The sequence below is a fragment of the Peromyscus maniculatus genome, chromosome 15 (genome assembly GCF_049852395.1).
Source record: "Peromyscus maniculatus bairdii isolate BWxNUB_F1_BW_parent chromosome 15, HU_Pman_BW_mat_3.1, whole genome shotgun sequence".
Classification (NCBI taxonomy): Eukaryota; Metazoa; Chordata; class Mammalia; order Rodentia; family Cricetidae; genus Peromyscus; species Peromyscus maniculatus.
In genome coordinates, this window is record NC_134866.1 from 32,133,087 (window position 1) to 32,158,794 (window position 25,708).

At 42.7% G+C, this 25,708-nt stretch overlaps 1 protein-coding gene across 3 annotated transcripts in view; it reads left to right on the forward strand.

The window, feature by feature from the left end:
* Positions 1–25,708, forward strand: part of Egflam (EGF like, fibronectin type III and laminin G domains) — a 178,508-nt gene that overhangs the window by 65,754 nt on the left and 87,046 nt on the right. For 2 of the 3 annotated variants that reach the window (XM_006977144.4, XM_006977143.4), the window contains exons 2-5: positions 1,814–1,923; positions 3,615–3,698; positions 14,595–14,712; positions 15,773–15,908. In XM_006977144.4, coding sequence (XP_006977206.2) covers positions 1,814–1,923; positions 3,615–3,698; positions 14,595–14,712; positions 15,773–15,908 — 448 coding nt within the window. Of the gene's footprint in view, positions 1–1,813; positions 1,924–3,614; positions 3,699–14,594; positions 14,713–15,772; positions 15,909–25,708 lie in introns of those variants that run through there. The other variant, XM_006977145.4, reaches the window with a different exon arrangement.

A 25,708-nucleotide genomic window follows, 5' to 3' on the forward strand; every position in this document is an offset into this window, starting at 1 on the left:
TTAAAAGAAAATCACATCTGGACACACCAGGAAAATAAAAATTTAAAAAAAAAAATCAAGATGGGGGTCTCTCTACATAGTTTTGACTGGTCTGGAGATGACCTTGTAGACCAGGCTGGCCTTGAACTCACAGAGATACATTTGTCTCTTCCTCCTGCATTCTGGGTTTAAAGGCATGAGCCACCACAGTCAGCAAGGAGAATCAGATTTTAGAACATTTATTCACTGGAGGGATGTTTGTTGAGCTCTGATTATTTCCTACTCTGTATGCTGAACAGGAAAGAAGTTTCTGCCCTCATGGAATGTTATTTAAAATGGTAAATTATGGGAAATAAAGTGCCTAATCATAGTGGAATGAAAAATACTGCTTATTATGGAACAAGTATGATATGGGAGTATTTACAGTCATTAAAAATAATGATTTTAATGACAGTAAATTAAGTAAAATATAATATAAAATTATGAATGTGTACACATAGGCATAATCACTAAATTATAAACAAAATGATATATAACTAAAATTATATGTATCATGCACATACAGAATAAATTTTTTTCAATTGCATGTGACCAACAGAAGGTCTACTAAAATGCTAACTGGACTCATTTCTGAATAATATAATTGTGTGCATGTGTGTGTTCCAAATTTCGACAACTTCCATATGTTGTCTTATAAGTATAAAATACATTATTTACAGTCATAGCAGTGCTTAAGAAAAATAGTGTCCTAGTTTCTTTTCCTGTTGCTGTGATAAAACACCCTGACAAATGTAACTTAGAGGAGAAAGGGTTTACTTTAGGTTATAGTTCCAGGTTATAGTTCTTTATTGGAGGTAAGTCAGGGCATCATCTAGTCATATTGCATTCATAGCCAAAAAGCAAAAAGTTTTGAATGCATGCATGTTTGTGCTCAGTTACCTCTCTCTACTCTTTAACATGTATTTATTTATGTGTTAATTTATTATTTATTTATATGTATGTGAGTGTTTGCCTGCATCAATATATGTGCACCACATGCATGCAGTATCCCTTGAGGTCAGAAGAGGGTGTTGAATTCCCAGTAACTTGAGTTACAGGAAGTTGTGAGCTGCTATTTGGGTGCCAGTAACTGAGCCCAGGTCCTCTGTCAGAGCAGCAGCAAGTGTTCTTAACTCTCTAGCCATCTCTCTAGCCACCTTTTTCTCTATTCCTACACAATTCAAGATCCAAACTTGGGGAGTAGTGCTACCCATAGAGTATGGGTCCTCCTACTTCAATTAACATCATTAAGATAAAGAGCGATAAACACACCCACAGTCCAATCTGGTGTAGACAATCCTTCATTGAGACTTTCGGGTGATTCTAGATTGTATCAAGCTGATAATTAAAACTAGCCATGAGAAACCATATTTTCAAAACAACCCATATAAATACATCAGCTATATAAGCAGATGTATGTATATAATGCACACAACATATATGTTATAAGTAGATTAAAAACTGATCATCTTATTCCACCCTTTTCCAGTCCTCATGGGAAAGTCATAGAGTTTGGCCCATTCCGCTACAAACTGTAAATTTCACTTTGCTGGTCTCTGATGATCACAGGTTACAGAATGGATCAAAGGTATCAGGCTACTTTCTCTATCAGTGGCAGGTTGGGATTAAGCAGTCAAATTCTAGTGAGATTGTCTGAGGCAGATGTGGTGTGTCAGAGGGCTGCATTGCCTTTAAGTATGATCTCCGTCTATAAGTGTGCACTCAAATCTTGTATAAATGATACTGAAGATGGGCCACATGGAGCTTCTAACACAATCTCTCTTGTCTGGGGCAGGCAAGTTGGGGCCTCCTCTTGAGATCAAGCTGGGAGCCTTGAACTGTACAGCTTTCAATGTCCAGTGGAAAACACCGAAGCATTCTGGTAGCCCCATCACTGGGTACACAGTGAGTACCGGAGCATGATGATTTCTGTAGTGTGTGTGTGTGTGTGTGCTTGATTGTCCATTTTTCCTATGTTTGTACCTCCTGAACAGGTTGAATATCCTTTATCTGTTTGTACCTCCTGAACAGGTTGAATATCCTTTATCTGCTTGGGATCAGAAATATTTTAGATTGGGGATTCTTTTTCCCTTCAAATTTCAGAGTATCTGCTTAACACATAATTAGGTATCTTGGGGCTAGGATTGAAAGCCAAACCTCAAAATCTAATAATGGTTCATATGTACCTTATACACACATAGCAGGAGACAATTTTATATAGTTTCAGTGCATCTAGGTTTCCACTCATCACATGAAGTCAGGTGTGAAGTTTTATTTTTTTATGTTTTGGTGTCATATCAGCAGTCGAAGTGCTTCAGGTTTTGAAGCAATTCAGAGTTTGGTTTTTGTGCTATAGGTACTCATCCTGTTTGTGGCCCCTCACGTAAATCCTCTTGTGTTAATAACTATGCCATTTTCCTCTTGTGAGCTGGTCGCACCATTAATACACTGGGATCTTTCCAGTCTTTTTGCTGTGTAGCAAAGGAAAACAGAGCAAGACGAATTCGTGGTTTCTGTTACCAAGTGCATACCATCAGCTTTACATCATAATGCAGAAGCAGAGGAAGCCATGGAGAGTCACTGTGAGGATCCTAGTCGAAGGGGTACACAGATAGAGCAGGGTGATGTTCAGTGACTGCGTCTGTCCCACCAAAGACTACAAACTGAGTTGAACAGCTACAATTTGTCACAAAGATTGTCTCTGAAGAGTGTTTTTAGAGATGAGGTAACTTTAGAAGCCAGGGCATTTCAGACTTCTGAAATCTTTGTGACATTGGGAGAGCTGGCCGTATCAAGCCTACACAACCCTGCCCATAGCATTGAGCATTTCATCTGGGGTGGAGGAAAGCTGCTTATTCCACTTGACTCCCACCACTCTCTACTGTCTCTGTTTCACTGAAGAATGGAGGCTGTAGTTCATGGTCCATGCCCTCTGGTCTTCTGAAAGTAGGAATCTGTTTTGAGACTGTCTTAGTTAGGATTTCTGATGCTGCAATGAAACACCACGACCAAAAGCAACTTGGGGAAGAAAGAGTTTATTTCATCTTGCCACTTTCAGGTCACACTCCATCACTGAGGGAAGTCAGGACAGGAGCTTGAGCAGGGCAGGAACCTGGTGATGGGAGCTGAAGCAGGGGCCATGGAAGTGTGCTTCTTACTGGCTTGCTCTATCTGCTTTCTTCCACACCCACGATCACCACTCAGAGTGAATAGGGCCCACAAACATCAACTGTCAAACAAGACAGTGTACCATAGGCTTGCCCAGTGATCAATCTTATAGGGCATTTTCTCAACTGAGGTTCACTTTTCCAAAATGACTGGATCTTGTGTCAAGTTGACATAAAACGAGCCATCTACAAACATGGGATTGAGTGCCCCAAGAAGGTTATATTTTGGGGGGAAAGGAGACAAGCTGAGTCCAACTCTACCCATCCTTCCTCATTGTATGGGTCTTTCTCCAAGCTTGCGCGTGCTTATAGTGCTTATGGGACAAGGTGACGTACCTCAATACCCACAAGCTTTCTGAATGTTTGTGAACCTTTGGTCTTAGGAAAATGTTGCCTCTATTCTCACCAGGGTCTGTCCTTCTTTTCAAGGTGTTTTTCTCTGAGGTTGGTTCGGATAAGTCTCTCCAAGAGCGGTCACACAATGTACCTGTTGGCCAGGACACCCTAATCACTGTGAGTATTTCCATGTAGGCGGCAGGTTGTTTGGGACCTTCGGGAAATGCAAATCGATTTCTGGTTTGCAACATGTACTCCCAGGTATATAATGATGACAACGGTTTGTGTTAGCATTCTCAAGTGTTTCCTGTGCGTGTTGCTTCAGTGACATGCTATCTTCTTCCAGAAAGGCGGGCAGTTGATGAAAGGGTCCATCCCAGACGCACTCCATTCTTCCCCGAGTGAAATCAGCCACCCAAAGGCCTCCCCCCTCCATTAAATTTTCTCTTCACCAAACTCGAGGTTGACATTTTTGTAATCTCAATAAAACTTTACAAATAAACGCGACACATCTGTGTGTTCCCAACAGGCTGGAGACATGATGCAGAAGAAAATGGTGTAATCCGCATTGTGTATTGACATGGTCTGTTGTTTATTTTACTTTCCCAGCCCGGCACCATATGTCGGCTCCTCCTGTTTCACGTCAGGGTCTTTCAGGGCGAATGTTTTGCTTTTGGCTTCTTCCTGTTTCTTTCCTTTCTGCCCCGTCTTTCCATTCTGCCCCTTAATCTGCAGTCTGGAGCTTCAGGATAGCTCCATAAAGCATGGCCCTGGCTCCCACCGAAACAACACTGTCATGGTGGCAGTGGTGGCACTGTCCGTCACTCCCATTTAATCAGTGCCTGCTGAGTACAGTGCAGCCCGGAACCTATCTGTCATCTTCGGGAAGCCGCTATTACTTATTAAGTGTCTGTCACCGCTGAGGCCCATCCCTCCTCCTTTATGTTTGTTTTTCTGTTTACTCTTCACAACTCTTCCCATGACCTCATTCTACTGTCGGGAACGCTGAAAGAGAGAGAGGTGAAGTAACTCCCTCAAATCATAGATTAGGAAGAGCCCGCATCACTGCACACCTTGGCTGGAGGGCTGAGCCACAGACCTGGCTCATCTTTCTTAAAGCTCTCATGACCCGGAAGGACTAGCTATGAATTTCGCCTTGCTTGCATCCTCCTGTCAGCCCTCAGTCCTAAGCTTATTGGCCTCTGAAGCCCTCAGCCCCAGCTGGTGGTTCTCCCTGTCCTAAGTTGACAAATGAGGACCAGGCATTAGGGGGTCCTATCAATTTCTATTCCAGCAGCTTGCGGATATAACCACTGGTGTGGCGGCTTCTGTATGTCCATTGCAAGATAACATGCAGTCCCTGTTTGGGGACAGCATTCAGTCTTAGAAAAATTCAGCCTGGCCATCTAGCATGTAATTCCAGCTACACAGGAGGCTGCGGCAGGAGAATGTCAGTTTAAGGCCTGCCGGGCTGCAGAGTGAACTGAAGGATGCACGTGTGGTACTTATTAAGACCATGTCTCCAAAGCAAAGGAGAAAGAAAATGGGAAAGGGAAAAGGGGGGAAAAAAGGCTGAGGCAGCAATTCAAGGATAGAGTACTTGACTAGCATGGGCGAGGCCCAGCATTCAAACCCCAATATATAAAAACCGAAGAAAGAAAAAAAAAACCTTACCTGATAAAGCAATTAGAGAATAGTAGAAGACCAGATGCCATTAACCTGACATTTAATAGACAGGATCTGAAAGGGGAAAGATAAATATTGGCACAAGTAGTCAAGAGATAAAACTTGGAGCTGAAATCAAAAGAGAATTTTCTCGAAAGTCGGATTCAAAGGAACACCATCCCAATGGGAGGCAATGGTTGGGACCTTACGGCTGGGCATGTGTGTGTGCACCTATGGCCGGGTGCCTGTATGTCTGGGTGTGGGTGAGGACACTTGTCCAGTATGCAGTACTGGAGATGAATGAAGGACTGTGCATCAACGCTCTAAGCCAAGAGGACAGAGTGGGAAAGGCTTGCAGAGTGGCTGTCCACGAGCTCAGAATCCTGTGCTACAGCAAACCAGCCGGGCAATCTTCCTGAGTCTCCGTCTCCTGCCAACAAAATAGGGATTCTAGTGCTCTGCAAGGCCACAGATAGTATCTGTGGTTCCCAAGCTGTGTGTCGGAGTACCTCGGGGGTCTTCAGCAGAGCTTCTCGGGACACTGTGAAATATTTTAAAACTTTGGAGCTGGCAGGAAGGCTTGATGGGTAAAAAAACAACAACAACAAAAAAAGTTGATGGCCACAATATTACCACAGTTTGCTTCCTAAAACATGTAAAGGTGGAAAGAGAAAACTGACTTCACAAAGCTGTCTTATGCCCTTCATACGTGTACCATGGCATGCATGCTACCACATATATAACATGCACACACAAACACACACACAAATAATAATAATAATAATAATAATAATAATAATAATAATAATAATAATAATAATAAATTAAATCTTTCAAGGAAAACAGCAACATCTCTGTGATATGCCATAACTGTGGGCAGAGACGAGAGCTCTGTGGGTTGAATTTAGCCCTGTGAATTTTTGCTTCCTCTTTATTTCTCTCTGTTTTTCCTTCTTGCTCCCTCTTCAGGAACCTCCTGATCATCAGGCAATTTTTGTATGTCTTAGGGAAACTGAACCCCAAACACCAGCCCAAGACCAGGGGAAGGGAGTCCTCTTCACCAAAATGTTGAATTTTCTGCATCCCCTCATCCTACGTAAGGCCCACTGTAGATAACTAATGCTAGAGTTAGCATGTGGGACTTTAATCATTTAGGCAAGGGTATCAGCATCTTTGTGCCTGATGTGTTATCTCACATGGCAAAGAAAGGCTAAAGGGTGGAAGTCATTTGAACTCTGTTCTAAGATTACGGGAAGCTGATGGAAAAAGAGAAAATATTTAAACTCATGAACAGCATACTGGGGAAGCCCCGCCCCAACCCTGAACCTCTCTTATCCTTATTTCAACTACCCCAGAGTGTCCTTATAGTAACACAGGCCCCATCACCAAAAGGAAAATTGACTCAATTTTCCAGATTGAATGACAAGTAGGGGACTAGGTTGACAAATGTTTATTCTGATTGAAATGATGCATTGAAAGGAGGAGACACGGCAACAGATAATTTGACCAAAGTAACCTGGCTGGCAGTGTGGAATGCTTAGAGATGGTTGGATAGTCTTCCTTCTAGAAGCTTCTGACTTGGTTAGCCTTTTACACCCACTTTATCTTTCATCATAGAAAAAGAACTTGCAGTTCCACTCAGGAAAACAGAAAAGAAATCAAGCAACAAAAATTTGATAATATTTTCAAGAATTAGAAATAGAAAATAATGGTTAGACTGGTGGTTTGTTTTTTTTTTTTCAGTTTGATCATGTATCATCAGTTAAGTGTTTGAGCACACAGCACTATATGTATATTTATGTATTTATAAATTATACATGTAGGACTATACTAATATATTATGTACATTATAAAATCCCACAGAATCTTAAAAGAAGAGATAAAACAGAAATGGAAGTTCTAGTTTCTTCTGCTATCTTAGTAGTTTGTGTTGCTTACCTAGAGAGAGGCTCTGAGCACTTCTTTGGACTCTACTGGTCTGCCTGAGCCAGAGTATTGATTCTGTTCAGGTCATATCTAAAATTAGAGAGAGAAAACTGGGAATCAGAGGATTTGTTTCGAGTTCTCACTCTATCGGTTGAGCAGAGGTGACCTTCAGTGAGGTCACTGAGCTTATCAGAGTCTCTTTGACTGCACATGGGTAGGTTAGCTTCCTGACTGGAGCTACAGTGGTCGATAGAGGGCATGTAGAAAAATGTCTGAGTATTTAGTGGGCAAACACCAAGGTTGTAAACTCTCTTATGCTCTTCAGGAGAGACTCCACACAAGGGGGATTTTTAGCCCCAGACTCTCTTCCAACCCATTGATCATTTATTTTCTCAGGATTGTTTTTACACACGTGGTGTGTGTGTGTGTGTGTGTGTGTGTGTGTGTGTGTGTGTGTGTGTGTAGGCATTAGATCCCTTGGGTCTCATGACTGCACAGGTGGCATTGATGAGCTCTCTCTCTCTCTCTCTCTCTCTCTCTCTCTCTCTCTCTCTCTCTCTCTCTCTCTCTCTCTCTCTCTCTGTGTGTGTAGGCATTAGATCTCTTGGGTCTCATGACTGCGCAGGTGGCATTGATGAGCTCTCTCTCTCTCTCTCTCTCTCTCTCTCCCTCTCTCTCTCCTCTCTCTCTCTCTCTCTCTCTCTCCTGCCTCTCTCTCCCCCCACTGTTCTCCTAACCCTTTGTACCCTCATCCGCATGGTCTGAAGTGGCTAACTGCCACAGCCACGTTGTAGCCAATGAATGAGGAAAAGGGGAAAGGGAACATACACCCTTCCTTTTAAGGGATAGCTCAGAAATCGGCTTCTGCATTTTCATCTATGTGCGGACCAATTTCGTTCATGTGACTATGACAGAGGAAGGGAGGTTGGCCATCTCTTGCCATGGTCCAGCTGAACTGCAGTGATTCTATTATGAATAAGGAGAGAATGAATATGAAGAAATAGAGTCATAAGAACAAATTGTGAATGGAGGTAGTACTAGGCAGTAGATACCGAAAGGCGATTGAACTTTGGACAACCAGAGACTAACCTTAGATATTAATGTGCTATGTCTGGCAGAGAGGAGATTGGAATGGCTACGTCATGGAATGTTTTATAATGGGAGCTAGACCCCACTGTCGCTTGGGAGAGCTTCATGCTGATTGATGATCTGGTTTCAGCATCTATAAAATGGGGAATAATAGCACCGACTTCTTAAAGATACTGTATGGATTGAAAGATGCACTGGCATGCCAAGATCTTATAAATTCCAAAATACTACATAAAAGCATTTGGCTAAACCAGTCATGAGATGCAAGTGTGATACCATGGCTATCTGAGAAGAGGTCAAAAGTCTTGGGGAAGAGATATTTTTGTTCAGTTACTTGAACTTTGTGAGCTCAGTGAAATAAATGACTTGCCTTTTAAAATCGCCTACAGATGTGAATCAGTGGACACAGGTTAATTGACAGATGTTCTTGGTGTTGTAGAGAGAAACAATACAACTTTAGGAAGTTATTTTGCATTTCAGAAAAGAATAGGCAAATAAAAATCAGGGTTATCTTGCAGCACCCAACTTTGTCAAAACACACACACACACACACACACACACACACACACACTCACACAAAAGAAGCCGAAAGGGAGTTGTTAGGGAGGCTGCTGGATTCACTCTGGTTTCTCCAAGAAACCATTTTCAATAGACATGAAGTGCAAGAGAGAGGAACATCTTGGCTTGTTTTCAGACTTCAACAAAGCAACAGAACACAGCAAAACCTTTTTTACTTAGGGAAGAACATAGTCAACATTTTCTCCAGTTTCATGAACGGCTCAAGGGGCAATTACAGGATCTCCAAGGACAGAGGTATAAAGATTTGTGGAACTGCCTGGTATTTTCCTAATCATTCCACAGATTTTCACAAGTTAGCAATGTTCTGAGAAATTCTATCTGGGAGGAGAAGTGTCAGGAGAAGAGATGACAGTAAGTCACCGAATCCAGTTCTTTCTTCATGGCCCCAACTTCTCAGTCCTCTTGACCCCCTCACAGGCCATCTGGCTGGCATCTCAGCATGAGAAATAATGGGCCGGAAACAGTTGACCTCTGCTCTTCCCATCTGAGGGTCGCACTGGTCTTCCATGTCTAATAAGCACTTTGAGTGCTTGCTAATGCATATATGCCACATCTATAAATATAATTTTTCTTGTTTTTTATTTGTGATACACTCAAGCTTTTGATATATGAACATTCATGTTCACAGTTGAATAATAATCTAGAATTCAGTGTTTGTAAGTACTTATTATTGATTTAAACATCACAATACTTTTCAGTATAGATATGATTCATTTAGAACTCAGGTTTTGGAGTCATAGTGAGGAGGGTTTGGATCCTTAATTTGTCACCTACTAAGTATATGTCCTGATAAAACTGAATTAAATAAGGGTATATGCTCAAAGGCAAACACATAGGCCAAATAAAACATCCACAAATGGCAATGAATGGCAGTTAAATTTAGTATCAACTCCTGACAAAATCAACACTAGTCTATGAAATCACATGACTTCCCTCCATTTTCATATATTATGATGACTTCCAGGAGGAAAGGATCCTACAGCAAAAGCCTGCAGAGCACTCATTTTGTTTGAACGTATTTCTGCTCACTGCTCACAAGCCTGGGGTGTCAGCTGAGAGAAGAGCAGAACTGAGGGCTTGGACCCACTTGCTCCCTCTAGACTCTGTACCTTTCAACTTGACTTAAACCCGGGCATGGAAAGTAGAGTTGGGATTCTAGGAAGCAGAGCAGGAGGGGCACTATGGACACGCCTCAAGTTCAGCAGAAATCCTTTGTGAAGGTGTGTGTAGGAGGGGGAGATGGGGCGGAGAGAGCACGCAAAGGGGAAGACTAGAAACAGACACCTTCTGGGCTGCTCTAGCAGTGGCCAGGACAAGATCAAGGACTCTGAGATAGAAATGGAGGAAGGGGGTGGGTCTGAGGACCTGCATGGTGGTGGGCAGAGGACACTCAGGACTGCAGAGCCTGGAGCGGGGGTGCCGTCTTTGCTTGTCTTGTGCTGCTACAACAGAGCATCATGGGTAATTTATAAAGAGGAGAATTTATTTGGCTCGTGTTTCTGAGTGCTGGATGTCCAAGAGCATCAGAGCCACACTGTTCAGTATCTGGTGAGGGCCTTCTGCTGCTGCATCCCATTGTGGAAGGTGAAGGAGCTCAGAACACGGGAGAGTGAGAGGGGGTCAGCTCACTTCTATTTATACTTTTCAACGTCTGTCTGTCTATCTGTCTGTCTGACTGTCTGTCTATCTATCTATCTACCTATCTATCTATCTATCTATCTATCTATCTATCTATCTATCTGTTTATTTTTGAGACAAGGTAGCTGTAGCCCAGATTGGCTTCTGTCTATCTATCTATCTATCTATCTATCTATCTATCTATCTATCTATCTATCTATCTATCCATCTATCTATATATCTATCTATCTGTTTATTTTTGAGACAAGGTAGCTGTAGCCCAGATTGGCTTCTATCTATCTATCTATCTATCTATCTATCTATCTATCTATCTATCTATCTATCTATCTATCCATCTATCTATATATCTATCTATCTGTTTATTTTTGAGACAAGGTAGCTGTAGCCCAGATTGGCTTCTATCTATCTATCTATCTATCTATCTATCTATCTATCTATCTATCTATCTATCTATCTATCTGTTTATTTTTGAGACAAGGTAGCTGTAGCCCAGATTGGCTTCAAACAAACTACCTCTGTAGTCGGGGATGACCTTGGATTTCGGAGTCTCCTGTTTCCACTCTCAAGAGCCAGTTCCTTCAATAACTAGCCTACTCCCACACTAACTAGCCTACTCCCACACTAACTAGCCTACTCCCACACTAACTAGCCTACTCCCACACTAAGCAATGGAATGAATCCCTTCCTGAGGGCTCTGTCCTCATGATCTAGTCACCTAGGACTTTGCTCAGTCTCTAGCACTGATGTACTGAGGATTTGAGTCTTTATTAGATGATGAACGTGAACTCGAGGGGGATGCATTCAAGCCATAGAAGGCACTATTGATCATGATGGAGGGGTCAGTAGTTGAAGCTCTTTTCTTGATGAGGTAATCTGCTTCTCTGGGACATCTTGGCTCTTGATTTCTTTCTTTCATTTCACTACAGTTCACTTATTCATTCATCAAAACCCCCACATGAGCCCTGGAAGCATGTCTGGCAATGCTATGCTCAGCTCTGTGATACCAGGGAAATAGAAAGTTGCATCCTGTCCTCACCCAGGTGGGGACAAGGTGACAGATAACAGGCAATTACAATACAAGGTGAGTAGTGTTAAGATGGAGGCCACCAAGGACACCAGGGATACATAGAGGAGGGGCATCTAACCAGACTGGGGGACGGGGGAGAGAAATGAGGTAATGTCTCAGTTGAGTCATGAAGGATGGGCAGGGTGAGCCAGGCAGGAGTAGGGAGAAGGACATTTTATGGGGAGGAGCAGCAGGTTCAAAGGCCCAGAGGCAAGGAATTGAATGGCATAAGTGTGATTCTTGCCAAGTTCTTAGGTGTGACTGGAATGGAGAATGCAAGAAGGGGCAATGGCATGGATGATGTTCGAAGGATGAACCAGGGGGACACACACGGGCTGGCTGTTTTAAGGGACTTTTTAAAGGGTAAAGTGACAGGAACTGATTTGAGACCTAGGAGGGTAACTTTAGCATAGCATCATGGGTGGGGTCCAAACTGGAGTACAGTCAGTGTGTGTGGGTAATCAGAATCAGCCCAGTGTCTTCATTATATGGACTTAGACTTAAACGACTATTGTGATAAGAACACATAGATTCCAGCGGTGTGAAGACAGTGTCATCAACTACACTGATAACTGATTGGGTGGTGGAGAAGGAAGAGAATGGATATGTAAGCATCAAGAATTTCTGGCTTGGAAACTGAGAGGAGGACAGTGAGTGGTTTTATTTAATTTTTTTTCTAGTAGAAAGAGAATTAATTGAGATTTAGTTAGGTATGTGTAGTCAGGGATTAACAATTGGTGTTTTAAGTGTTCATAACTGATAGTTGGATGCTTTGAAGCATTTTTTTAACCTCTTAACTTTTCTTAAGTGACAATGGATGTTTAAGTATCTAACGATGTTGTGAATAAAAATAAGAAGTGACCCCAGCTCTCAGACAGCTCAATGGTTTTCAACCTTGCTTGAGAAATGGGAACAGTTTGCAGGGCAAGTGGATTGTTCCTTGTTCAAATGCTTCATCAGAGTTTCACATTTAAACTATTTTCAGAACCTTGTGTGTGTGTGTGTGTGTGTGTGTGTGTGTGTGTGTGTGTGTGTGAGAGAGAGAGAGAGAGAGAGAGAGAGAGAGAGAGAGAGAGAGAGAGAGAGAGAGAACTAGGTAAGACTCAAATAGCACCCAACTACAAACACTAATCACTTACATCTCGTCTATACTTTATCACGTTTTGAAAATAATTTCATGCAGTTTTCCTAGTTCACTAGTGCTCTTGTCTGGCTTGTCACGTGTATAATTTTTGACTTCTGATACCATATTGGTGTTGGAAAAACTTGGTTATTTTGGATTAGAAATGTTCAAACTATGTGTATATAAGGGCCAAATCAGTGGCAAAATATTCAGTGGGTGTGATCACCAGGTCCAGAAAGATGTGAAGGGAAGAGTTGGAGTCCTGAAGTGGATGATGAACCTAGGCAAGTGGAGGAGAGTCATCACAGACCCTGGACAGTGGGTATCACAACCTATTTCTTGAGAATGACCTCCATACCAACTACAGTATGGTATACAAAATATCCTTAATGCTATGGTCTGGTTGCTACGTGTCCACTACTGAAAAAGAAGCTGAGACTCAGGAGGTTTGGTGTGACTGGCACTGGAAAGGGTGGAAGAATCAGGATTCAACGCCAGAACAGGTTGGCTCCAAGCTGGAACACTTTGCACTGCACTGTATTATGGTTTCTCTCTGATAAAGACAGCTGCACCTCCCACTTAGCCCTGTTGTTGGGGACCAGCCTCTTTTCCTGAAGCTGAAGGAGCAAATCTTCTTCGGCTAGGGCTTTCCACTTAGTGTGGCTCTGCCAGGGAGTTCACACATGCATCTATCATTAGTTCTAGCAGGTCTTAGGGAGCAGGAAGCAGCCAGCATCAGCAACACTATCAGCATCATCTGGGAACTTGTCAGAAATGCAACAAAGTCTTAGGCCATTCCTCATGCAGACCCCTGAACCAGACACTCTGGGAATCAAGCTCATAATTTACCTTAGGAGAGCTTTCTTGATGGGTCCATCACTTTAAAATTTGAGTGCCAAATTTCCATCCCTTATTCTTTGGGTACAGATCAAAACTCAAGTTTGCCGTGGGGCTGGCCCCTCAACATGGCAGTTTGCAAATGGAAAGAAAGACACAGAGGTATCCCTGGAAGATTCCTTCATGAGTTGCAGCAGCCTCCAAGCAGCATTTGAGGGGTGAACAAGCTCCATCTCTGGGGTGTAGTGTAGATTGTAATGAAGATTGACCCTCCAGATTTGAGAAATATGTTGTGATGTTTTGCAAATTTTGTAACTGGGCCAAAACCTAATAGAGCAAACAGCCTCTGTCACAAGCATGTTCCCAGAGATCTCAAGATATAAACCTTACAGAAACTGTCTAGATCAGTGATTCTCTGTAGCATGAATCTTAGAAGGTCTTATTAATAAAATCAAACCTGAGGCCAGGTATTAGGGTGAATGCTGGAAGATCAGAGAAACAGAACAAGCCACAGCTACCTCACCTTGCCAATTCCTCAGCTGACCCTGTTTCCTCAGACTGGAAGACTCTGAGTCCTCATCTGAATGGGTCTCAGCTGAACTGTGCTGCTCAAAAGCCTAAAAGCTTAACCAGCTTAGTTCCTGGTCCTCATGCCTTATATACCTTTCTGCTTCCTGCCATCACTTCCTGAGATTAAAGGCATGAGTTACCATGCCTGGCTGTTTCCAGTGTGGCTTTGAACTCACAGAGATCCAGACTGATCTCTGCCTCTGGAATGCTAGGATTAAAGGCATGTGCTACCACTACCTAACCTCTATGTTTAATATTATGGCTGTTCTGTTCTCTGACCCCCCAGATAAATTTATTGGGGTGCACAATATATCAACCATAGTTCTCAACCTTCCTTATGCTGTGATCCTTTAATACAGTTCCTCATGTAGTGGTGACCCCAACCATAAAACTGTTTTGTTGATACTTCATAACCATAATTTGGATCCTGTTGTGAATCATAATGTAAATACCTAATATGCAGGGTATCTGATATGTGATCCCCGAGAGGGTTGCGAACCCACAGATTGGGAACCACTGGTCTAGATTGTTCAAGTAGAACTTCTAATTTTGGGTACTTTTCTTGTTTGATTACTGACAGGAGGAAGTGATTGGAGATTTGAAGCCAGGCACTGAATACCGAGTGAGCATAGCTGCTTACAGCCAGACTGGCAAAGGGAGACTTAGCTTTCCTCGGCATGTGACCACTTTGTCTCAAGGTAAAAACAGGCTCAAATTCATTAATAATGGGAAGGGGCTTCCATTTACTTATGCATCCATTCAGCTAACAGCACATGCCAGATACTGTCTTGGACTCTGAGAGACCAGTGGTGACCACAGTAAGCATGCCCCTGCTCTCTCGGAACCTAGCAGGATCAGGCAAGACATTGGCTGATTAGCATATAGTAACAGATTGTTGAACATGGTACCCACAAGCTACAGGGATGTACCACATAGGGATGCAGGAAGAATGTACCACATAGGGATGCAGGAAGAATTCACTGAAAAAATATAGAGTGAGACTAACAGGTGAGTAGGATCAAGACAGAGAGGAAGAAGAGAGGGGAGAAAGACCCAGCAAATGTTCACTCGTGTACAGAGGTGGACACTGGAATACAATGCTGGGTCCGCTGCGGATGCTGTTCACACTGTGCTCTCTGTCGGGAAGTGACATTCATCTGTCTCCACGCTGTATTACAAGAAGTGCTTAAAGTGGTGGAAAAGTCCTCCAGGCCTAAACAATAGTGTGCATAAAACTTGAAGGTATGTAAGTCCGGACATGTAGACAGTAGCACATACCAGGAGATGGGATCCTTTTTACATATGAGGGCATACCCCACATGTCCTACCACTAGTTATCAGTACATACACAAAACACACACACACACACACACACACACACACACACACACACACGTTGAAGTGTTGGAAAATAAGTGGCAGCAATGATGGGTATTCAGTTTCCTTGGGGGTGAGTACCAATTACAACATGGAGACAGATCAACGATGATGGCAGAAGATTCTCAGGGGTACACATGATGTCTCTCAGGGACAGTGAAGCCAACCGAGTTGTCTGCCAGCCAGACATGAAGACAGAAATTCAATGAGTGTATGTTATATAGTAAAAAGCATCTATGTTTTACTGTTTGGCTTGGGTTTTGAGGCCATACCAAGTAAATATGTTCCAGTAGTAGAATGTGTACCTGTTTTTGATGTATCCAACCTCTCCATCAGCGGAGACCACTAGCCAAGTCTAGCTGTGTTTGTCGTCCTGCCTAGATTCCTGCCTGCCCCCTGAAGCGCCCCACCAGCCACATGTCCTGGTGGTTTCTGATTCTGAAGTGGCCCTCTCTTGGAAACCTGGAGAAAATGAAGGAAGTGCCCCAGTTCAGTCCTACTCTGTGGAGTTCATCAGGTAAGTCACAGGTCAAACCACAGAGACCACAGCTAGTCCTCATATGATGTTATACAGGGCATAGATCTTCACTTAGCTCCAGCCAATGTGTGTTGAAGGTGGTACAAAGTCTTAGCAGACCATGTTTGAAAGTGGTTCAACATATATCCCTGAATATCTTTGATGCGTAGTCAATGGTGACATTCTCCTCTCTACCTCACTTCTTTTGTAGCCACTGTTCTGAGCTCTGGAGGTTCTGTATGCACTGCTACCAACAAGCTGGCCTATATTTCAGGCTTGAAACTTGCCCTTCTGACTTTAAAGTATTCTATTTGAAGTAAATATGTGATGGTTTTTCTCAGAGGGAGAGGGAAGAAATCTTTACATACAAACACCATGTACTGTGCCTTCCAGATCCAAACTACCTTGGCACAAGTTTCTGAATTTGAGTTCAACTTTCTTCTCTCCTATCTACATCTTAAGTTTTTGTTATTCAGTTTGATGGACTGTAGACATTCATATAGAACTCGTGATTGCCAATGCTGCTTGCTGCGCAACTTTATTTATTTCTTTCTTTAAAGAAGAAAAGGTGAACAAAAGGAATTCCCAATGCAAGGTCTTCGGCCTGAATTTGGGTCTCCATTTGACTCTGGGTGGAAGCTGGGTGAATGGCATCAGTCTGCCCTCCATTAAAGATGAGGAGGCTCCTCTGAGGCCTGGATGTTGTGGATTCAGAAAGAGACTCAGAAAGACCTTATTCCTCGGGCTTTCTGAACCTGGGGCAAAGGGTCCTGTCAAGATCTGATGAGTTGTTTTTTTGTCCTGACCTCCCAGTTTATTCCTGGGCTGTGGGAAACAGACATTTGTGTCTTCAGACAGGGCTTGCTGAATTCTAAGTGGCAGAAACTTGAAAAGATTGAAGCAATAATGTATCAGCTTCTGTGACTGTCAAGTCCAGTGGCAAGTCTGAATTCAGTGAGCACTAGATTCTTGCCACCTCGGCAGTCTGTGTCCATCTATTTCTTTGCTTCACTGATTCATTTTTCAGCAGGCTTTCCCACACTCTTAAGTGTTGTGGTCATCAAGCTTAGCAAGAGAGTATGGATTTCTTCTTGGACCCAGCAGAATTTTGATGTGCATTCTGGTTAACCAAGTCTAGGTCCTTTTCCATTTTCCTAGCTCATCACAGTGGCCAGGGTGGAGAGAATTTATGGACTAATCAAGCACTGGTCATATTGTAAGCTCTGAATGCAACCATAGCCAAGGGGTTTCAGACCTGGAGTATATAGGCTAAGTGTTCAAGAGAGGGTAATCCTCAAAGGGGAACTGTAGAACAACTTTTCGGAAGTGGCAAATGGATGATAGGAAAACCTGAAAGGAAAGAAGGGGAAGGAAATAAGGAAAAGAGGGAGTGAATAAGGAAATAAGAGAGGGAAGGAGGAAAAAGGGAATGAAAGGGGAAAAGAAAGAAGGGAGGAGGAGGGACACTATGGTAAAGATCAGACCAAGGCTCCTCCCTGAGGGTAGCACATAATCCTGCCTCTCAACATACCTGGTGGGCAAAGCCTGGTGTGTGCCTAGAATAGAAACGATTCTGATCCTGGTTCTAATGCAAGATAACTGAGCAACAGTTGGAGTTCTCAGGCTCCAGTTTTCTCATCTAAATAGCCCAGGGGGGAATTTAACACATGGTTTAATTCCACAAGTAAATTAGACAACACCAACAGAACAAAATGCATTCCTTTAAGCTTTGAGAAATGCAAATTTTTTATCATCGCCTAGCAGATCATCTGTGTAATCCCCAGCAGGGTGGTAGCTCTCATTTACTGTTAGTTTTGCACTCAAACATATATTTTTCCAACTCAATCTGCATCTGATATGTTGATAAAAGGTGGAAATAGCAATTTCCTAGCCTTGCATGCACATTGGAAGTGGAAAATGAAAATATTTGTCTTCAGAACCAGAAGATCCAGGAGAGAAAGTTGGTCCCTTAACTCTTCTGTCACCATGTGGCCCTAGACATGGCTCTTCCCTCCTGAGCTTCCAACACCTCTCAGAGTTTACAGTTCCCCCAAAGCATAGCTTGAGACAAGGATTTGGGTATAAGGAATTTACTTCAAGGCCATAATGAGAGTGGAGACTCTGAGACATGGAGAGGGAACCATAAGAATGTGTCACTAAAAGTAATGGAACCTTTCCTGGAACCTCGACTCTTCTAAAAATATTACATGTCGTATGGGTCCCAGGGAAGATTTGAACACTGGTAGCCATTGGGTTGAAACACTAGCTGTAACCCGGAGCAAGCTGGGTAACCCTGTGAGTTTGACTTTCTTTAGCCAGAAAATATAGATGATCAGAGGAGGAAAAGACAAACGATGTCTCTTAACACTTAGAAGCAAGGCCCACAGAGGACTTTTTAGGTTTTCACCCTGAGCCACTTAGAACTGATTACATTACTAGCCATTTGACTTGAAGGAGCTAATGTAAAAAGCACTAGAGAAATGTGGCTAAAGGAACCTTTTGTCATAGTATCAGATGTCACTATGGTAGCCAACATCCTACCTCACCAACTGCAGGCGTAAGAGCCAGAAAGACCCACGTTAGATCTGCGCATGCTCACCCTGCCCGTGGCCATCCCCTTTGACCCACTGTCGCTCCCCAGCCACCGCTGGAGGATATTTACTGTTGTTTTCTAACCACACAATGCTTAGAAGGAGCCTGTGAGATGGCTCGGCGGATACAGGACCTTGCAGCCGACCCTGATTCCAGAGCCCACGTGATGGAAGGAGGGGACTGACTCCGGCACGTTATCCTGACTCCACATGTGGGCTGCCGTGAGAGCATGCTTGCGTGCATGAGTGCACACGCTCGCGCGCACCCCTGCGCTTGCGCATGCACACACGCACGCAAGCATGCACACACTAAATGAAGAAATAAAATAAGGCTAATCAGTTCAGTGTATGGTGAAGCTTCACATAGTCTCAGTATTTGCGACTCACCTGAAGGCTCTCTCTGACCGCAGCTTCATCCCAGGTGGAGTCAAACCTGAGATTTAGCCGTCGTCATAAATAGGTGAACTGCCAGCTTTCTTCTCAGAACTTTACTCATGCCTAGAATTTATGGCAATAGCCGGAGGAATGACTGCAATATTTAAGAGGAATGTGGCCCTGTGTTGGTTTTTCCAGCCCTCAAATGTTAGTATTGAAAACATTTGAGAATTCTTTTACTCTCTCTTATTTTGTTGTTCTTACCGGCTGAGTGAATCACTGTTTCTGAACTACATACCCAGCCCTAAAGAAATATGCTAATGCAATCAATTTAGAGAGAATGGAAAACAGTGAAGATGCGCCCCTCCGCCCTTTGGAGAAAGTGTTTAGGAAGTTATGGTGCCCTAGTATAAGCCCTCCCTTGACAATAAGAAGGCTGCCTGGCTCGGATGTCAGCTGAGACTCCAAGTTAACAAATGATAGCCTTGTGAAAGCAAGAATTCCTTTTTATTACTTTACTTTCAAAATTGAAAATCTCAGAAGCACCTTGCAGACTGGCACAAGGTCCTAGAAATTCTGTTAGCCATTAAGGCCTCAGGCTCAGATGAAGGGGCTAAATGTTTTTGCAGAAATCAGACCCCAGGTTCTACAGACACATCCCTTCAAACTTCAATTTTCCCTTCTGTGATGGTTCCTAGTGAAATCCAGGTCGGAGTGGCAGGAGTTGATATAAATTGAATTCTGATGTAGCAGCTTTGGGAACCATTTGCAAACTGCAAATGAAAAAGCATGCTCTCCTCTGGCCCACATAGACAAAACTGCCAGTCAAGTTCATCATTGCCCCATTCCATCGATGCATCTGTTCGTCATTTGATTAGTTTAGACCAATATGTAAATAAAGAGCAGCCAGAGAGCTGAAGGCCAAACAGATTTTTTTTTTTAATGTGATGAGTTAATGGTTTGGACTTCACACCACAGTTTATCTTTTTATTTGGGGGGGGGGAGCAAAATTTGCACAAAACTAGCCTCTCAGACTGACGGTGGAAGCCCCATTGAGTGCATGGGGCTTTCTCTCACGCCTGTCTTGTCGACCCTAACTGATCTATGGGACTGCATCTCTTCCCTCAGAGCCAAGTGCTTCTCTGCAGTCTGCAGGTCTCCAAAGGGCCCCTTAGATAGAATTCAAGGGGTCAGGGGTCTCTGTACTTGGCTGGAAGATAACTATATTCTCCCTTTCGGCAAGTGAAACTCAGCACTGTCTTCATAAATCAATGATGATTCCAAACCCCAGTGGCACAAGCCGTTCCTGGGACTTTCGTCACCATCGGACTGGTCTTTTCTTGTCCCATTACAATTGTTGTATATATCTCCAAATAGCAGCTATGTTTATTACTACACTAAAATTATTACAGTGACTGAAATTCATTACTGGGTTCTCTTACTTAACATATGAAAATACCATACTTATTACTTAGCACATATGAAAATACCATACTTATTATTTAGGTTATTGTCAACATACTGATTGCAGTCTTATGTTTAAATGTATGTGCATAAAACCATTCACAGAAAGGGTACATGGGTTTTGTCAGAAAGTCACAGTGGCACTAAAAGGTTAAAGATTGCAATTATAGGCCAGGGCAAGCCTTTTCTTGAGGGATCAGATAGCATTTTTGCTCCACCAGCAATCTGAGGTCTGTCCCAACTACTCCGATATACCACTGTCATAGCAAAGCAGCTGTGGACTTTAGGACCTCGGAAATGAGTTCCCATAAAGGTTGACAGCTGAATTTTCTTAACCATTGGCTTAGAGTATCCTGTTATTCCTGACATACTTTAATTTCCTCAAGCACCCCTATTAAGAGCCTAATGTGGGAACATCTATTCATACAAGCTTGATGTTAATGTAAGTGTACAAATCATGGGCAAGAGACTTAGCGGTGACTGAGCTGTGACCCAGGCGTTTGGACAGTGTCATGAGGGATGTAGATGAGCATGATCCAGGCTGGTGAGTGACATGGCCGGGGTAGAGACACAGGCTTTGGGGAATGTGTGCTCGACCCCTGAACTTATTTTTAATTGGGAAAGTTTTAATTGACACATCAAAGTTGCACCTGTTTGTGGGTGACCCAGTTTTGAAGGCGTCTGGGCAGGCTTCTTCCAGTAGCTAGGAAGGACACAGCCGAGTTAACCACAGGAGCGGAGGGAGGAAGCAATATGAAAGACTTAGGCCAGAGGAAGCCACTTAAGCAATGGCTTGGAGGCAAGAAGAAAATGTTCTCGGAATTGCTTAGAAAGCCCGGAGCGATGCGTGGTGAGAGGAGAGTGAGCGTGGGTCAGAACAGGAAAGGCATTAAGAGAGAGTTCGCTTTTTATCCTGAAGGGGAAAAGGGACCACAGAAAGTTTTAAGGAGGAAAGTGATTTCAGTATTTGCATTTTTGAAAGACCATGCTGACTTCTCAAGGAACATGGAGACAAACAGTACAAAGTCTGTACAAAGCAGCCAAAAGGAAAGACAGAGAATTTAAAGAAATTATATCTGAAGATGATAATCAATGTACCAGCAGCATTGGGTTCCAGGTACTGGGAGATGTCTGAGACACCCATGACACCAGCACATGAGATGTTGCTCATGAAGAATAAACCATCTATCAGCTATCAGTGAATCCAACATCCTTCAACAAATGTTAAATGTTAAATTGGGGAATCATCACAGGTTTGAAAGAGGCCACACATTATCTGGTAGCACTATGCGCTTGGTCCACTCCATCTCTCCAGCCAGAGGGCAGCCTCCACTCTCCAGGCCATTCATTGGGCATGTGTTACCATGTCCCCAGGAGGGTGGCTTTCTGCTCCAACAAATTCTACTCTCAAAAACGTTTTCCTCGTGTGATGTAACCACCTTGAGTTAGTTTCCTCGTTTACGTCTGTAAGATGTGTAAGCTTTACCTTCACCTCAGCTTCAAGGACACCAGTTCTCAAACTGTAAGAGATGATGGATTTGAAGGTTATTTGAACTAGCTGGGGAGATCCTGACCTACCTTTTTCAAAAGGAGGATGCAATAGAATAGGAAAGAAAATATGAGAGGGTGTCACATAGAGCATACACAGTTTGTGAAACTTATTTCAGGTGTGTGTGTGCACGTGCATGTGCGTGCGTGCATGTGCGTGTGCGTGTGCGTGTGCGTGTGCGTGTGCGTGTGTGTGCGTGTGTGTGTGTGTGTGTGTGTTTAAAGGGTCACAGCACTCAGTGAATATTTTTCTGTAGGTCTTGGAAAAAGCATTGCTCTGAATCAATATAGATTGAGGTCAGAGGCAGTAAAGTAAGTCCAGCTGCCTACCCTGTTTTGGAAGTCACTTACCACTTTAGCTTCCATGACTGATGGCCACATTCCTTCTGTACAGCTGTTGCTGCTGAGGCCATCCCTCCCAAGGCATACACCTTTATTCCTAACCGTTCCTAATTGACACCAAAAGGCTTTCCGTCGAGTAGACTGCCACTGATGTCTGTAAGAAGCCATTGGACATCCCATTCCCACTTGGAAAACCCAGACGTGTTTACACCATCATCACAGGATACAGTCTCTTGTTTCCTATGCTCATTACATCCTGTGCATTTAAGCCAAGCAGTACCCACGCTTTGAACTCTGCCTCTAGTGGTCAAAGACTGCAAAGTAATCAACGTAGAAAACCACTTCCTGCTCGAAGCAGTGGGCCTTTTCTATAGTAGTTGACCCTCAGAGTTCATAGTGAGCATGTGACCACTTTGAAAGTCCAGATTAGTGCCTTTCCTGCTGTAGGTTTTGACTCTACAGTTTCCCCCTTAAATCTATTGAATTGACTTGCTTAAGAAAGTAACATGAGGTTATTATTGGTGTCCTCTTAAATTTCGCTTGAGTTGGTTTTACCTTTGCATTTCTATACACTGAGATAATTTTGAATTTTCTGTCACACATCTTATGGAGAGTGTCTTGGTTAGGGTTACTATTGCTGTGATGAAACACCATGACCAAAGCAACTTGGGGAGGAAATAGTTTATTTTGCTCATGGTTCCATATAACAACCCATCATCAAAAGAAGTCAGGATAGGAACTCAAGCTGGGCAGGAACCTGGAGGCAGGAGCTGATGCAGAGGCCAGGGAAGGGTGCTGCTTACTGGCTTGCTCCTCATAACTTGCTCAGCCTGCTTTCTTATAGAACCCAGGACCACCCAGCCCAGGCATGGCACCACCCACAATGAACTGGGTCCTCCTCCATCAATCACTAATTAAGAAAATGCCCTAAAGGCTTGCCCACTGCCTGATCTTATGAGGACATGTTCTCATTTGAGGCTCCCTTCTCAAGTGAGTCCTAATGGTGCCAGCTTGTGTCAAGTTGACATAAAACTAACCAGTACAGAGAGTCTGTGTCCCAAACAATTATCTGTATTTCTTAAAATTCTTTGGCTTGTTTTAAATATGACTCTTTCTTCTTTTGAATTCCATCTACTAAGATCTTTGTTAATTGTTTTAACTTGGCCATGTAAAGTTATTCCTTCTTTATACCCCCAAGGATCCCTTCAGCCACCACCTACTTTGTCCTCTTCTTAACCACTTAGATATTCTCAGAAACCACCTCCCACATCCTCTTTTGCCCATCTACCCATCTGAATTTCTGAGACACGTGGGTGTTCCTGGCAGTCTAATAATTTAGAAACCTATTAAAATAACAATCACTCAGTATTTTCAATATATTTAGTTACAGGCAGAACATCTAAAATTTTGATTATCTTTTTCTCATTTTCTCACAAGACCTTTCCAAGGGGTTTGCAGTCCAGTTTTACATTGTGTTGGTATGATTCCATCCTGCAAAGATCCTTGAAGAATTGTGTGTGTGTGTGTGTGTGTGTGTGTGTGTGTGTGTGTGTGTAGTTGGTGGGTGCTTACATTCACGTGCACGTGTGTGGGTGCTTGCACTAATACACAAGCACCTTCATCTCTTGAGCATACGTTGGTTTATGTGGACACACTCAACATATTAGCTAATTTTCTCAATTCTGTTGATAAACAGCACTCAGAACCTCCTAAGGGAAGGAAATGTATTGTGTCTCACAGTTTGAGGGTACAGTCCATCATGGGATGGAAGGCATGGGCATGACAGCTGCTCTAGCTATGGTGACAGGAACTTGAGGCAGATGGTCCCATGGCATCCACAGCCAGCGAGCACATGGAGATGAATGTTGTTGTTCCATTTACTTCCTTTTTAGTTAATCTGGGACTTTAGCCTAGGGAATGGTGCCATCCCCATTCATAGTGGCTCTTTTGACCTCAGCTAAACCTCTCTAGAAATACACTCACAGACAATACCTCTTAGGTTATTCAAAATTCTGTTAGGGTCAAAATAGAAGTTAACAACATTTACCCATTTGCTTTCTTAGAAGTCTTCACTGAATGCATTGAGATTTGGTGAGATGCTGATTTTTAAAAGTCAGTTCAAATTAGAACTCATATTTTCACATGATGCTAATACCTTGAACAAACTTCTAAAAGATAAATTTGATAAATGTATGTCAATTAACCACATTGTTAATGCAAAGCTATGGTAGTTCCTTTGAATGTGGGTCCCCTGACTGGGTTGCCGTCTTGAAATTCTTCTGTACTTCAGAGATCTCATCTGTCTAATAGTTTCTTCAAGAAAACCAAAAGCTTAAAGTCATTTGCGATGCTGAGTGAAGAATCCTTCTAGAATTTTACAATTTTCCAAATCTTCCTTCTTCCCATTTCAAAAATAATTATTTAGATTTCAGCTTTATCAAATCCTTAAAAAAATATAACTGCCACTCATTTTTAAACTTAACGTTTCTCTGCTCTCTATAATATTAATAATTATAATAAACACAAAAGTCCCAAAATGAAGTCAGATGTGATGGCACATGCCTTTAATTCCCACATTCTAGAGGCTAAGGCAGGTGAATCAACATTCAAGGGGAGCCTGGGCCCCGGACAGGGCCTTTTCTCAAACAAACAAACAAACAACAAACAAGAATAAATTACTAGAGAGTTCTGGGATAAACTCAATGTCCTTTTGATGATCAGGTGCTCAGTTGGTAGGAACAAATGCAGAAAACCTTGACTCTGTATGGAGAAAGATGCCATAGGCTTGTTTACCTATTTATAGTTAATGTTATCCTACATTGTACCCATCTTTTGTATAGATTAAACTCACATCAGGGACTTATTTATTCTTTGGTAATCCCACTTAGCCACGTGTACTTAGTGCTTAACATGTTACATCACACATATGATGTTATTTGGATTTCTCCTCCACACAAGGATTCTCCATTTCCCTGAACTTGTTCAAATCCAAACACTTTTGTAATTTAATTTTTTTTATTTTTATTTTTTCAAGACAGGGTTTCTCTGTGTAGTTTTGGTGCCTATTCTGGATCTCACTCTGTAGACCAGGCTGGTCTCAAACTCACAGAGATCCACCTGGCTCTGCCTCCCAAGTGCTGGGATTAAAGGCGTGTGCCACCACCACCCGGCCTTGTAATTTAATTTAAGTTCCTCTTGGTTCTCATGGATTTCCCTCAAGAGTTTATATTGAACTGTTTAGATACAGTTCTTGGGGTCTCTGGAGATGGCACAGCCATTCAGAGAGCTTACTGTTTAGTTTCCAGTACCTACGTCAGGCTTCTCACAATCACCTGTAACTCTGACTCCAGGAGATCTGATGCCCTCTCCTAGCCTCCCTGACACTTACATATAGGTGGAACACACACACACACACACACACACACACACACACACACACACACACACACAAATAAAATAAAATAAAATAAAATAAAATTT